This window comes from Palaemon carinicauda, chromosome 19 (genome assembly GCF_036898095.1).
Source record: "Palaemon carinicauda isolate YSFRI2023 chromosome 19, ASM3689809v2, whole genome shotgun sequence".
NCBI classification, from domain to species: domain Eukaryota; kingdom Metazoa; phylum Arthropoda; class Malacostraca; order Decapoda; family Palaemonidae; genus Palaemon; species Palaemon carinicauda.
Genome location: NC_090743.1, coordinates 39738962 through 39751461, shown reverse-complemented (window position 1 = coordinate 39751461; position 12500 = coordinate 39738962). Strand labels below are relative to the sequence as shown.

General features: G+C 47.0%; 1 protein-coding gene across 2 annotated transcripts in view; it reads left to right on the top strand.

Annotated features, from left to right (window-relative positions):
* LOC137658592 (cytochrome P450 3A31-like) overlaps positions 1-12500 on the top strand; it is a 38122-nt gene that overhangs the window by 11429 nt on the left and 14193 nt on the right. For both annotated transcript variants that reach the window (XM_068393508.1, XM_068393507.1), the window contains exons 2-3: positions 63-137; positions 326-431. In XM_068393508.1, coding sequence (XP_068249609.1) covers positions 79-137; positions 326-431 — 165 coding nt within the window. In that variant the 5' untranslated portion in view covers positions 63-78. The remainder of the gene's footprint in view (positions 1-62; positions 138-325; positions 432-12500) is intronic.

The following is a 12500-nucleotide window of genomic DNA, read 5'->3' as shown; positions in this document are numbered from 1 at the left end:
GAGAGTGTTAATACTAAAATGACCAACATAATTTGCCAATATAATATTTCATATCTTTTCAGGTAGAGGATAAAGAAAATGGCTGTGTTCTACATTCTATTAACCGTGGTTCTGATATTATTGTCTTACTGGCTGTGGTGAGTAGGCCTATACGAGACAGTACAAGAAAAAGATGTAAAATATTCTTCAAATAACTTAATAATTCCGTATTTTAAAATCCTAGGGATTAATAAAACGAATGTGTACTGAAATCTTAGGTAAAATCATTTTTAACTTAATTAGCCATAATTTGAGACATGATTTATTTTGTATTATATTTCTACAGGAAAAGACACCTGAGGTTTCAAAAATTCATAGAACTGGGTATTCCAGGACCAACACCACATTGGTTTCTTGGTCATCTGCTTGAGGTCAACTACAGAGAAGGCAGAGTGAGTATTTTTCTTTTTATCTGTACTTCATAGAGATCCTATAGGAGTGCCGTCAGTACGGTGTCCGGTCAATTCGTCGACGGCAATTCGTCGTTGCTCAATTGATCGTTGCTCAATTTGTCCCCAAGTCAATTCGTCGTTTGGCAAATCGTCGAGTTCAGTGATTTATTTTCGCATTCTCGACACTCCTTTTATATATATATATATATATATATATATATATATATATATATATATATATATATATATATATATATATATATATATATATATATATATATATATATATTGGACCCCTTTTACTTCCTCAAAACAGAAATTGTCTAATGACAATTTTAGTTCAAAAGTACTTTTTAAAACTTTGCTCCTTAAAAAAAGAATTGTCTAACGACAATTTTAGTTTGAAATAATTTTTGGAATGTTCCGTCTGCCACCCAAGTTTTGTACACTTTTAAATGTCTCAGCGCTTCATCACTTGCAAATATCAATATTCTGCTTGAATCGTTGATTCCACTATCATACCTTAAAAACATTTCATTAATGTCTAAGTAAGAGTATTCACTTGGAATGGAGAACCCAACATTTCTTTGTGGGGATGCGGGATAATTAAAATCTGTTTGCCTCCAACGTCTGATATTCTTACTGAGTTGTTCCAACCGAGGAATTTGTGATAAAGCACATTCGTATAACTTTTCAACTTCACCAGCAATTATTGAGCGAGGTGCATCACGAGATGAAATTGACTTTGCTTTAATATTTGAGACCACAGTCTTCGCATTTACCTCTGCGGCTGTTGAAGCGTGATTGTGGATACCAACCTTCTTGATCTCTATATAGTTTTCATCAGTATGAAGTCTCGCCTTGCATGCACGATTTTCACACCTCCAGTAGATCTTCAGTCTATCTGCACTCTCCTTATTCTTAGTATATATATAATTCTCTTCATCAACAACTTTGTTTTTTCCTTTCTCTGAAATTAAAATAAAAAAGTTAAACAACCTAGTGTCTTTTAACTTGGGGACAAATTGCCCGACGACGAATTGACTTGGGGACAAATTGAGCAACGATGAATTGAGCGGGACGAATTGGGCAACGACAAATTCACCAGGGACGAATTGCCCTAGTACCGTCAGTACACCTCTAGCGGTGTAATTTAGGCATTAATTAAGTGTCTTTGTAGCACCCACTCATTAGTATATATATATATATATATATATATATATATATATATATATATATATATATATATATATATATATATACATACATATATATATATATATATATATATATATATATATATATATATATATATATGAACATATATCACAAGCACACGTGATTTTAATTAATGTAAATATCACCCACGAAATGCATTTAATACCGAATTCTATCTTGGGAAATACATATCCACTTGGATATGTATTTCCCAAGATAGAATTCGGTATTAAATGCATTTCGTGGGTGATATTTACATATATATATATATATATATATATATATATATATATATATACAGTGAACCCTCGCTACTTCGCGGTTCGACAATCGCGGATTCACCACTTCGCGGGGTTTTCCCATAACCCATATATATATATACATATCGCGGATTTTCCGGAAAATTCGAAAATACCGCGAAATCTGAAGATAACCAAATACGATATTTTGTTACCTGTAATTCCATTAATACTGTAATTATAGTAATATCTGCTCTTACTGATTGTTCATTGCATTACATATGATATATAATTCAGCACAGAAAGAAATAAAACACGAAAAGAGAATGTGATCATACGATAATTCAGTACGTAGTAAAATTAAATCGAACATGAAACGCAAATCAGATGCAGTCATACCATATTAGAATGGTGTGTACTGTAATGGATGTGCTTCTTTTCCATGAATCTTTTGTATGTATACGTACGTAGTACAGTACTGCATCCAATAATATTCTTTGTTGCAAAAATCACATTTCGAATAAGTACTGTAAGCGTACGAGAGAGAGAGAGAGAAAGAGAGAGAGAGAGAGAGAGAGAGAGGCGTAAAATAGCGTACGTACGTAAATTTTTATTATTATTGTTATTATTATTATTATTGTTGTTGTTGTTAATAAAATTATTATTGTTATTATTATTAATCATTATTATTATTATTATTACTGTACAGTATTATTATCATTATTTATTATTATTACGGTATTGTACTTAATCTACGTACGTTCAGTGTGCGCGGGACATCTTCTATGAGTAATCAACGCACCATAGTACTGTATAAGACGGGTTGTGATTGGTTCAAGCGCTGATAGATGACGAATCAAAACTCAAGTTTTGTTATCTAGCCTGTGATTGGTGTTTGGCCCGCATCTCCAACCCGCAGCATCAGAGTTCTCGCGGGACTGCATCGTTCACTTTCTCTTTCCGCGTATTGCTGAGTAGACGTTCTTAAGTTTGTGAAGTTGAATCTGTGCTGTGTGCGACTGTTTTAAGTTGAACTTTTTGTTGAACTTTCTGTTACAATGGCTCCCAAGCGTTCTGCTTCTAGTAAGGCTGGTAGTGAGCCTAAACGCCACCGAAGAATGATGACGATAGCTGAGAAGGTTACGCTTCTCGACATGTTAAAAGATGGTAGAAGTTACGCGGCCGCCGGCCGCCATTTTGGCATCAACGAATCCACCGTTCGCTACATCAGGAAGGACGAGGCGAACATTAGAAAGACTGCTGCAATCACCTTTAGCAGATCAGCGAAGCGAGTCGTTACAACGCGTAATAAAACGATCGTACGCATGGAAGGTGCTTTAGCTGTGTGGATTGCCGACTGTCGGAAGAAGAACATAGCGTTGGATACGAACACCATCCGAACAAAGGCTTTGAGCTTGTATGAGAATTTTGCGGCAAAGGAACCTCATGACGACGATGGCGACCATGCTGAAGAAGATGATGATGTAGATGATCCTCAACCAGGGACCTCCACTGATTCCCAGCGTCAGAAACAACGTTTTTCCGCCAGCAAAGGATGGTTCGCGAAGTTTCAGAAACGCTTCGCCCTGAAAAGCGTTTCCCTGCATGGGGAGTCTGCTTCCGCTGACACTGCCGCTGCTGAAACTTACGTGAACCAGACTTTCAAGAACATTATCGCTGAAGGTGGATACAAGCCGGAACAAGTGTTTAATATGGATGAAACCGGCTTGTTTTGGAAGAGAATGCCGTCGCGAACTTTCCTGTTCAAAGAGGAAGCCAAAGCCTCTGGCTTTAAGGCATTCAAGGATCGCGTTACCCTCGTGATGTGTGGCAATGCTGCTGGATTTTTGTTAAAGCCGGGGCTTATTTATAAGTCGAAAAATCCTCGCGCTTTGAAAAACAAAAATAAGAATCTCCTTCCCGTGTACTGGATGCATAATCAAAAGGCATGGATTACGAAGATGCTGACCTCCAACTGGTTCCACCAGTGTTTCATCCCGCAAGTCCATGAATATCTCTTAGAGAAGGGCTTGCCATTCAAGATCCTTCTCCTTATGGATAACGCTGGTGGACACGCAACTGACCTGTCGCGTGAGGGCGTTCAGGTTGAGTTCCTGCCACCCAACACCACGTCATTGATTCAACCAATGGACCAGGGGGTTATCAGGGCGTTCAAGGCCCTCTACACGAAGAATACCTTGGCGGACCTCGTTGCGTGTGTGGATGCTGCCCAAGATGACGAGGATGAAGACTTCAACTTGAAGGCGTACTGGCGGCAGTACACCATAGCCACGTGCCTGCAGAATATTCAAAAGGCACTTCAAGAGATGAAACCTGCAACTGTAAATGCGAGCTGGAAGAAGCTGTGGCCCGATATTGTTTACGACGACAAGGGATTTACTCCGTCGGAAATCCAACACTCTGCAATACGGAAATCTGTGCAGTTGGCTGCCATAATTGGGGGTGACGGGTTTGGCGACATGACGACTGAAGACGTCGACGAGTTGTTGGACTGCCATTCCCAGCCCCTAACTGACGCAGATCTCGAAGACCTGACGAAATCGGCAAGTGAGGAAGAGAGTGAGGGTACCCAGGAAGAGACCCAAGAAAATGTAGAAGAAACGGGCTTAACATTAGAACGGCTCGCCAAGTTCTGCAACCATATGAAGGAGGCGAAAGAAATGTTGCAAGAGTGGGACGAGGATATGGTTCGCGCGATGCAATTCTGCAACAAGGTCGATGACATCACGACTCCCTACAGGATGCTCTTGGATCGAAAAAAGAAGCAGCGGCAACAACTTCCGATCACAATGTTTTTTCAGCCTCGCAAAAAAGAGCCAGTTCCTCCTGCTAGTACGCCTTCGGAAGAAATTGAAGAAGTTGAAGAGGTGTCCCAGGAAAAGACACCTCCGTCTGAAGAGACGTAAAATACTATCATTGACTGCACAGTAGAACACATCATCAGCTTCATCATCATCATTTCTACTGTGCAGCAAATTCATCGCCATCGTCATTCAAGTTTTTCTGGAACTTCTTTCGTGGTGAGTACAGTAACAATCTTTATTTTTTACTTTAACCTGTTTTATAGTTTAGTACTGTACGTACTGTATGCATTAAGTTAAAGGGAAGGTTTTAAAAGTCTACATGTTGTAACCTATCATATTTTTTTTGTTTAAAATTTACATTTACGTACGTAAAACAATCTCTCTCTCTCTCTCTCTCTCTCTCTCTCTCTCTCTCTCTCTCTCTCTCTCTCTCTCTCTCTCAAATTGTTTTCCTGCTTTGCTACGTACAAGTACTGTATAATTTATATTTGTAAGGTAACATATTTTGTAAATGCTTTGTACTGTAAATACTGTATGTACTGTATCATTATTTATCACTATCATCATGCGTGTTAAATGCCTTGTTTGTTCTGAGCGTGGTTGTTTACTGAGCGTACACGCCGTCGTTTCAGGCGGCGTCATAAAGAAAAAGATTTCATTTGGAAGTCCTAAGAAAAATACGTAAACTAAAACATTGGTAATAAAAAAATCAACATACAGTACTGTATAATCAATATAATCGATGCAAAAACTAACCATACGTACATATATGTGTACACTAAATGAGTTTGTTTCTTCATTATGATCAGAGATGAACGTAAACAAAACATTGGTTGCCATTTTTTATCGTGCTTTTTAGGTGTTTAGGAAACACATGATATAAAATCGCCTTTAATATTTGTGCCTGTTTTAGTTTAGGGTGCTGTAGTACATGCATTAAGTGTTCTGTACATTACAGGGTGTAAAGGGTGGTTTGTTAACAGTACTACGTACAAGGGAAGGTTTTAAAAGTCCGAATATACATGTTAAATAAATAGGTAAATATGCTGTCACTACTTCGCGGATTTTCACCTATCGCGCCCGCGTCTGGAACCTATCTACCGCGATAAACGAGGGTTCACTGTATATATATATATATATATATATATATATATATATATATATATATATATATATATATAATGAACCTCTTTGCGTCAATAGGCGTAGATGATGATGATATATGTATATGTATAAACATATATTTATATCGATCTATCTATATTTACAGTATATATATATATATATATATTTGTTCCAACACGAATACTTACCGAGAATTACTTCCTTAGGAGGGTCCTTGACCTCTCTCAATCTCGACCAAGATTTCCCGCGTTACCCCTCCTATCTCGCTCCAGATAGTTTCTACCCCCGCCGCCAGGATAAGCCCTGCGGCCCGGATTAGGGCAAGTCACTGCTTTCCCGGGTCAGGATGCTCATTAAGTTCTTGGTCGTGAGATGTGAAACATCTCACCCTCTCGCTTAACTCTCGATCCTTTGGCGCGTTGTGATCCCACGTGTTTCCAGTGTGGGGACTTGTGTTTTTTCTGCGATAGTGCGTTTTCGCAAAGTGTTCTCAGTACGTTCCCCTTGCGTATATCCAGTGTTCCTGTAACTCGTTAGTGTTGGCCCTTCATGTGCGAACGATGGAGCATGTGCGTCGTTGTCCTGGTCCTAGAGCAGGAAAGTCGTGTGGGGCTTTCCTCTCTAAGCCAGAAGTGGACCCTCATTCCCTTTGTTCCACATGCAGGGGTAAAGTTTGTTCCTCCTCGGACACGTGTCCCGAGTGCGTGAGTTGGGACGGCATTCAGTGGGTACGGTATAGTACCAAGAAAAAGAAGTCGTCGAAGCGTTCCCCCAAGAAAGTGAGTGGCGTGTCCTCTTTACAGTCGGTCAGTGATCGGTCCAACGAAGCCTCGGCCTCTCCGTCTCCTTCTCAGAGGAGTGGGCAACAAGCCCCCAGTGTTATTGTTAGCCATAGTGTTCTCCCCGGTGAACCCAGTGTGAGGGAGGAACCAAGGGCTGGCCCCTCTGGAGAGAACGGAAGGACCGCTAGTGCTTCGGGGGAATCGGGCCACGTGGCAGGGGATCACGCTTCCTCAGAAGACCCAGTGTGGGGCAGTGTGGCTATTTCAGACTCCCCCCCGCCCTCGTGGGCCGGTGCGTCGGGTTCTCCCCCGCCAGAGGACAACCACGCTAGAGTTCGTCGCCCGAGTAGCGTTGCCTTCGGGTGGAAATTGCCGAAGACTCCGGGGAGGTCACCGCTAAGGATGGACGTGTCCCTGGGTCCCTGGCCTCCTAGCAGGGACAGAGTAGACTCGGTGCCCTCGATCGCTACAGCAGTTCCCGAGGACTTCCTCCAGCACCCTGTCTCGGACGGTCGACGGCGAAGAGCCTCCCCCGCGCATCACTCGGCCAGTTGTTACGCGAGGAACGTGGCTCCCTCGGACTCTTCGGAAGCAGACTCATCCTCCGGGGGAGAACGCAGGGAGAAACGGCACCGGAAGAGAGAGCGGACTGATAGTGATCGTTCCCGCTCCAGGTCGAGGTCGCGGCACAACAGGAAGCGCCCACGCTCTCACTCCCGTAAGTACAAGAGGGAGGTCTCTCCCGGCGGCGAATGGGTCTACGTCCCCTCAGGAGAGTCCAGAAAGCACCGCTCTCCAGACTCTCGGTCCAGTGAACGAGCCTCTAGGTTGTCACTGCCTACATACAACCTAGAACCGCTCGACCTGCCACGCAAGAAGGACCTCGCTCTCAGGCACAAGTCCTCGAGGCCTCCGGTTCACCCCGCCCAGCGGGGGGAAGCGCGCTTCCGAGAAGACAGCCCGACCGAACCAGCCCAGCTGGGGCGGTCGTCGAGCAGGAAGGACCGGTTTCCGGGGTCGGGTCTTCCCACCGGGACCGTGTCCTCCGCTTCCAGAGCCTTGGGGCAGTCGAAAGGCCTCCCGGAGTCGGTGGCCCCCGCCCTACGGCGAGACCCAACCGCGTACGGGGCGCCCTACGGTTGCGGGACGTCCTCCCTGGGACCGAGAAGAGAACGGCCAGTTTACCACCCAAGCACGGCGCCCCTCCGCCAAGCCGAGGCCTCGGTCGACGGAGGCGAGGCTTCCCCGTCGGAGGACTCCGCCTACAGAAGGGTGGTAGGCCTCGTCAGAAGGCTCCATGGCATTCCGGAACCCTCGGCGCCTAAGGTGAATGCCTGGAGATCGAGCCTCTTGAGATATACTCACCGGGACGTCCTTCCGAAGTCCTCCCTGGCCCTGCCTCTCGCCCCAGACCTAGTACTGGGACAAGAATACATCGACAACCTGGTGGCCAGCAGTGCGGAGGCCCCCAAGTCCCAGAGTGCCTCCAAACTCCTCCAGGGTCTCAAACTACAGGGCAAAGTTTATATCCCGGAAGGACGGCGCCCAGGCCCCTGTAGGGTAGACCCAGCCTTGGACATCCTAGGTCAGGGCGGCTCGGACGAAAGGGCCTATTCAGCCCCTGTGTCCTTCTCGCCCTCTGAAGCCGGCATGATGGAGGAGATGTCAAGAGATATGGTTAACGTCTCCTCATGGCTGGACTGGTGGGCCTCCACGCTGGTTAATGTACAGGCCTCCACAGACCCCGACGACCCTGAGCAACAAGGTCTCCTGTCGGACCTTCTCACCTCCGGGGGAAAAGCCCTCAAGTTTATGGCGTATCAGGCACTCTCCTTGACGGCCAACTGGGTCCTTCGAAAGCGGGACACAGTGCTTTCCAAAGTGACAAGAAAAATCCCGGACAGAGAGGCTCGAGTGATTCGTACCCTACCCCTAGGAGGCGAGTCCCTGTTTCCGTTGAAGGAACTAGAAGTGCTGATGGAGAAGGTGTCCAAGAGGAGAGAGGCCAACGTCCCCAAGCAAACATCCTCCAGGAGGCCTCCTTACAGGAGGTCAGTCTCGGATAGTGCCGTGACCCCTCAGGCTATCCCCAGCTCTTCGAGGAGGGACGCCCCCGCCTCCTCCTGGACATCAACTCCACAGCCCTCCCGCAGGGGAGCTCCAGCTTCTGCCAGCTCCTTCAGGTCAGGTTACTCCGCCTCGAAGAGAGGCAGATCAGGCCGCCCCTCTAGGAGAAGGTAGAGGGAGAGGCCCCCTACTCCCGCCCAGGCCTCGGGTTGGGGGATGCCTCAGACCTTATTGGCAAGCATGGAAAACGCATGGGGCGGATGCTTGGACGGTGTCCGTCCTGAAAGAAGGCTACAGGATCCCCTTCATAGCGGATCCACCCCCTCTTATTCCAGCCACCCAGACAGAATGGTTAGCTCCCAGGGACCCGTTGAAAAGGGCTACCCTGCAAAAAGAAGTTTCCTCCATGTTGGAGAAGGGAGCCATGGAAGAAGTCCTTCTCCCAGGGCCAGGCTTCTACAGCCGCCTGTTCCTGGTGGAGAAAGCAACGGGGGGGTGGAGACCGGTGATAGACCTGTCGGCCCTCAACAAGTTCGTCAAGAAGACGGACTTCAAGATGGACACCCCAAAATCCGTCCTGATGTCCTTGAGGGAGAAAGATTTTATGATGACGGTCGACCTCAAGGACGCGTACTTCCAGATTCCGGTCCACCCGTCGAGTCGGAAGTTCCTCCGGGTAAAATGGGGCTCCCAGATCCTGCAGTTCAGGACCCTTTGCTTTGGACTGTCGACGGCCCCTCAAGTGTTCACGAGGGTCTTCGCGACAGTCTCAGTATGGGCTCACGAACGAGGTATCCGCCTCATCAGATACCTGGACGACTGGTTGCTCCTTTCCAGCTCAAAGGCCCTCTTGGAAGAGCAAGGAAAGGACCTCCTCCGGTTCTGCAGGAGTCTGGGAATCATTATCAACCTGGAGAAATCGAACCTAACTCCATCCAACAGAATGGGGTACTTGGGGATGACGTTGGACACCGTGCAGGGGAAGGCCTTCCCCTCGGAAGACAGGATACAGAACCTCATCAAGATCATTCAGCCGTTCCTGTCGGGGCTTCCCAGGAAAGCGAAAGACTGGCAGAGGCTGATAGGTCACCTGGTCTCATTAGAGAAGCTGGTTCCCCAAGGGAAGATACGGCTCAGACCCGTACAATGGAACCTCAAGGCTCTATGGTCCCAGACAGGCTCTCAGAAAACATCAATTCCGGTCCTTCCGGACACGAAGGCAGCCTTAAATTGGTGGCGATGCCAGTCGAACTCCCTCAAAGGGATGCCCCTCGGGTCCTGTCCCCCCGAGTTTCTCCTGTTCACAGACGCCTCCAGCCTAGGGTGGGGAGCCCACCTGCGGGAGGAAACAGCAAGCGGGACCTGGTCGGAGACCGAAAAGCAACTCCACATCAACGTCCTGGAGCTAAAAGCAGTACAAAAGGCATGTCTGCACTTTGCAAGTCGGTTGAAGGGAAACACCGTGGCCCTAATGTGCGACAACGCCACGGTGGTAGCCTACATCAAGAAACAAGGTGGCATGAAGTCGAAGGAACTGTGCGACCTCACCGTAAACATCCTGCATTGGGCGGACGAGCACCAGGTAACACTGCTAGCAAGGTTCATCCCCGGGAAAAGGAACGTGCTAGCCGATGGCCTCAGCAGGATAGGTCAGATAGTAGGGACGGAATGGTCCCTACACCCAGAAGTGGCCAGACTCATCCTTCAACGCTGGGGCTCCCCGGTGATGGACCTCTTCGTAACAAAGCTCAACGCCAAGTTACCGGTTTATTGCTCCCCGGTACCAGACGAAGGAGCAGCCCTAGAAGACGCCTTCCAGCACAGGTGGGACAACCTGGACGTATATGCCTTTCCCCCCTTCACGCTGCTAAGGCAAGTGCTCAACAGAGTAAGAACCTCCCAAAACCTAAAGATGACTTTGGTAGCGCCCTGGTGGCCGGAGAGAGAGTGGTTCGCGGATCTGAAGGACCTGGCAAGCCACCCGCCATGGCCTCTGCCCCCCAGGTCAGATCTACTGAGTCAACCTCACTTCCTCAAGTTCCACGACAACCCTCTCTCTCTTCGCCTTCACGCCTGGAGACTATCGAGCGACTCCTGAAGAAGGAGGGGTACTCCTCCTCCACAGCTAAGAGGATGTCCCTATACCTAAGAAAATCCTCTACCGTGGTCTACCAGGCGAAGTGGGCCGCCTTTACGAAGTGGTGCGCGGCAAAACACATAAGACCTCTTAAAACCTCGGTCCCTGACATAGCTGACTTTCTCGTGTACCTTAGGGATAAAATAGGGATGTCAATCCCAGCTATTAAAGGAGTACGAGCAGCCTTAGGCCAAGTCTTTCTCCTGAAAGGCATCGACCTGGGGACCTCGAGACACATAGGGATGCTGATTAGAAGTTTCGAACAATCCTGTCCTCCTCAAGCCAGGAGAGTGCCCAGATGGGACCTGGCCAAGGTCCTGAAAATGTTGTGTCGTCCTCCCTTTGAACCACTCAGAGATATCGGGGACAAAGATCTCACCCTCAAGACTGTCTTCTTGCTAGCCTTGGCTTCGGCTAAGAGAGTAGGTGAGATCCACGGTCTCTCCTACGACGTGGCACACTCCAAAGGGTGGAGGGAGGTATCCTTCAAGTTCGTACCCTCCTTTGTAGCAAAGACTCAGAACCCAGCAGTCTGGGACCCGAGGTTTGAAGGTTTCTCAATTCCGGCCATCCCCAAGACAGGCAATACGGAAGACCTGAAGTTATGCCCAATCAGGACGATCAGGAAATACCTGGAAAGGACGGCTCATCTCCGCCCAGGTGCCAAGAACCTCTTCGTCTCTTCAGGCGTTAATAAGAAGCAAGTGTCCAAGAACACTATTTCCTTCTGGCTGAGACAAGTCATCACTAGGTCTTATGAAGAAGACAAGGTGGCAGTACCAGGCACTCCCCGTCCCCATGACATCAGAGGCCTGAGCACTTCCTTGGCCTTTGAGAGAAACATGGCAGTGGGGCAGATCCTACAGGCCGGCACTTGGTCACACCAGTCGACCTTCATGGCCCACTATCTCAAAGACTACTCAAGAAAGTCTTTGGATGGATTCTCCATTGGGACAGTCATCGCCGCCCTCCAAGCTGTGTAGCGGCAGGCTGGAAGACGTCCCCAACAGTGAATAGACTCGTCCCTACTTCTTCAGGAGAAGACTCAGTAGAGAAGATGTGAAGAGGTAAGCCTTAAAATATAAGCGTAAGGTTTCCGCTGTTACCCCCTATCCGCTCTCTGTACCCCCGCATTCCGTAGCCCTCCAGGCACCATGTGCTAGACCAAGTGGCAGAATGGCTCTCCCGCCTCCTAAAGTATAAGTCTCCTAAGGAAGTAATTCTCGGTAAGTATTCGTGTTGGAACAAATCAAAAATTTTAAGTAATTTTTATTTTTCCTAACATACTTACCGAGAATTACTTCCGGGTAATGGCCCTCCCTTCCGTCCCCGAGTGCCATTCTTCCATTGCCGGGTTGGGCTAAACGGCGAACTTAATGAGCATCCTGACCCGGGAAAGCAGTGACCTGCCCTAATCCGGGCCGCAGGGCTTATCCTGGCGGCGGGGGTAGAAACTATCTGGAGCGAGATAGGGGGGGTAACGCGGGAAATCTTGGTCGAGATTGAGAGAGGTCAAGGACCCTCCTAAGGAAGTAATTCTCGGTAAGTATGTTAGGAAAAATAAAAATTACTTAAAAATTTTTATATATATATATATATATATATATATATATATATATATATATACATGTATATATATATATATATATATATATATATATATATATATATATATA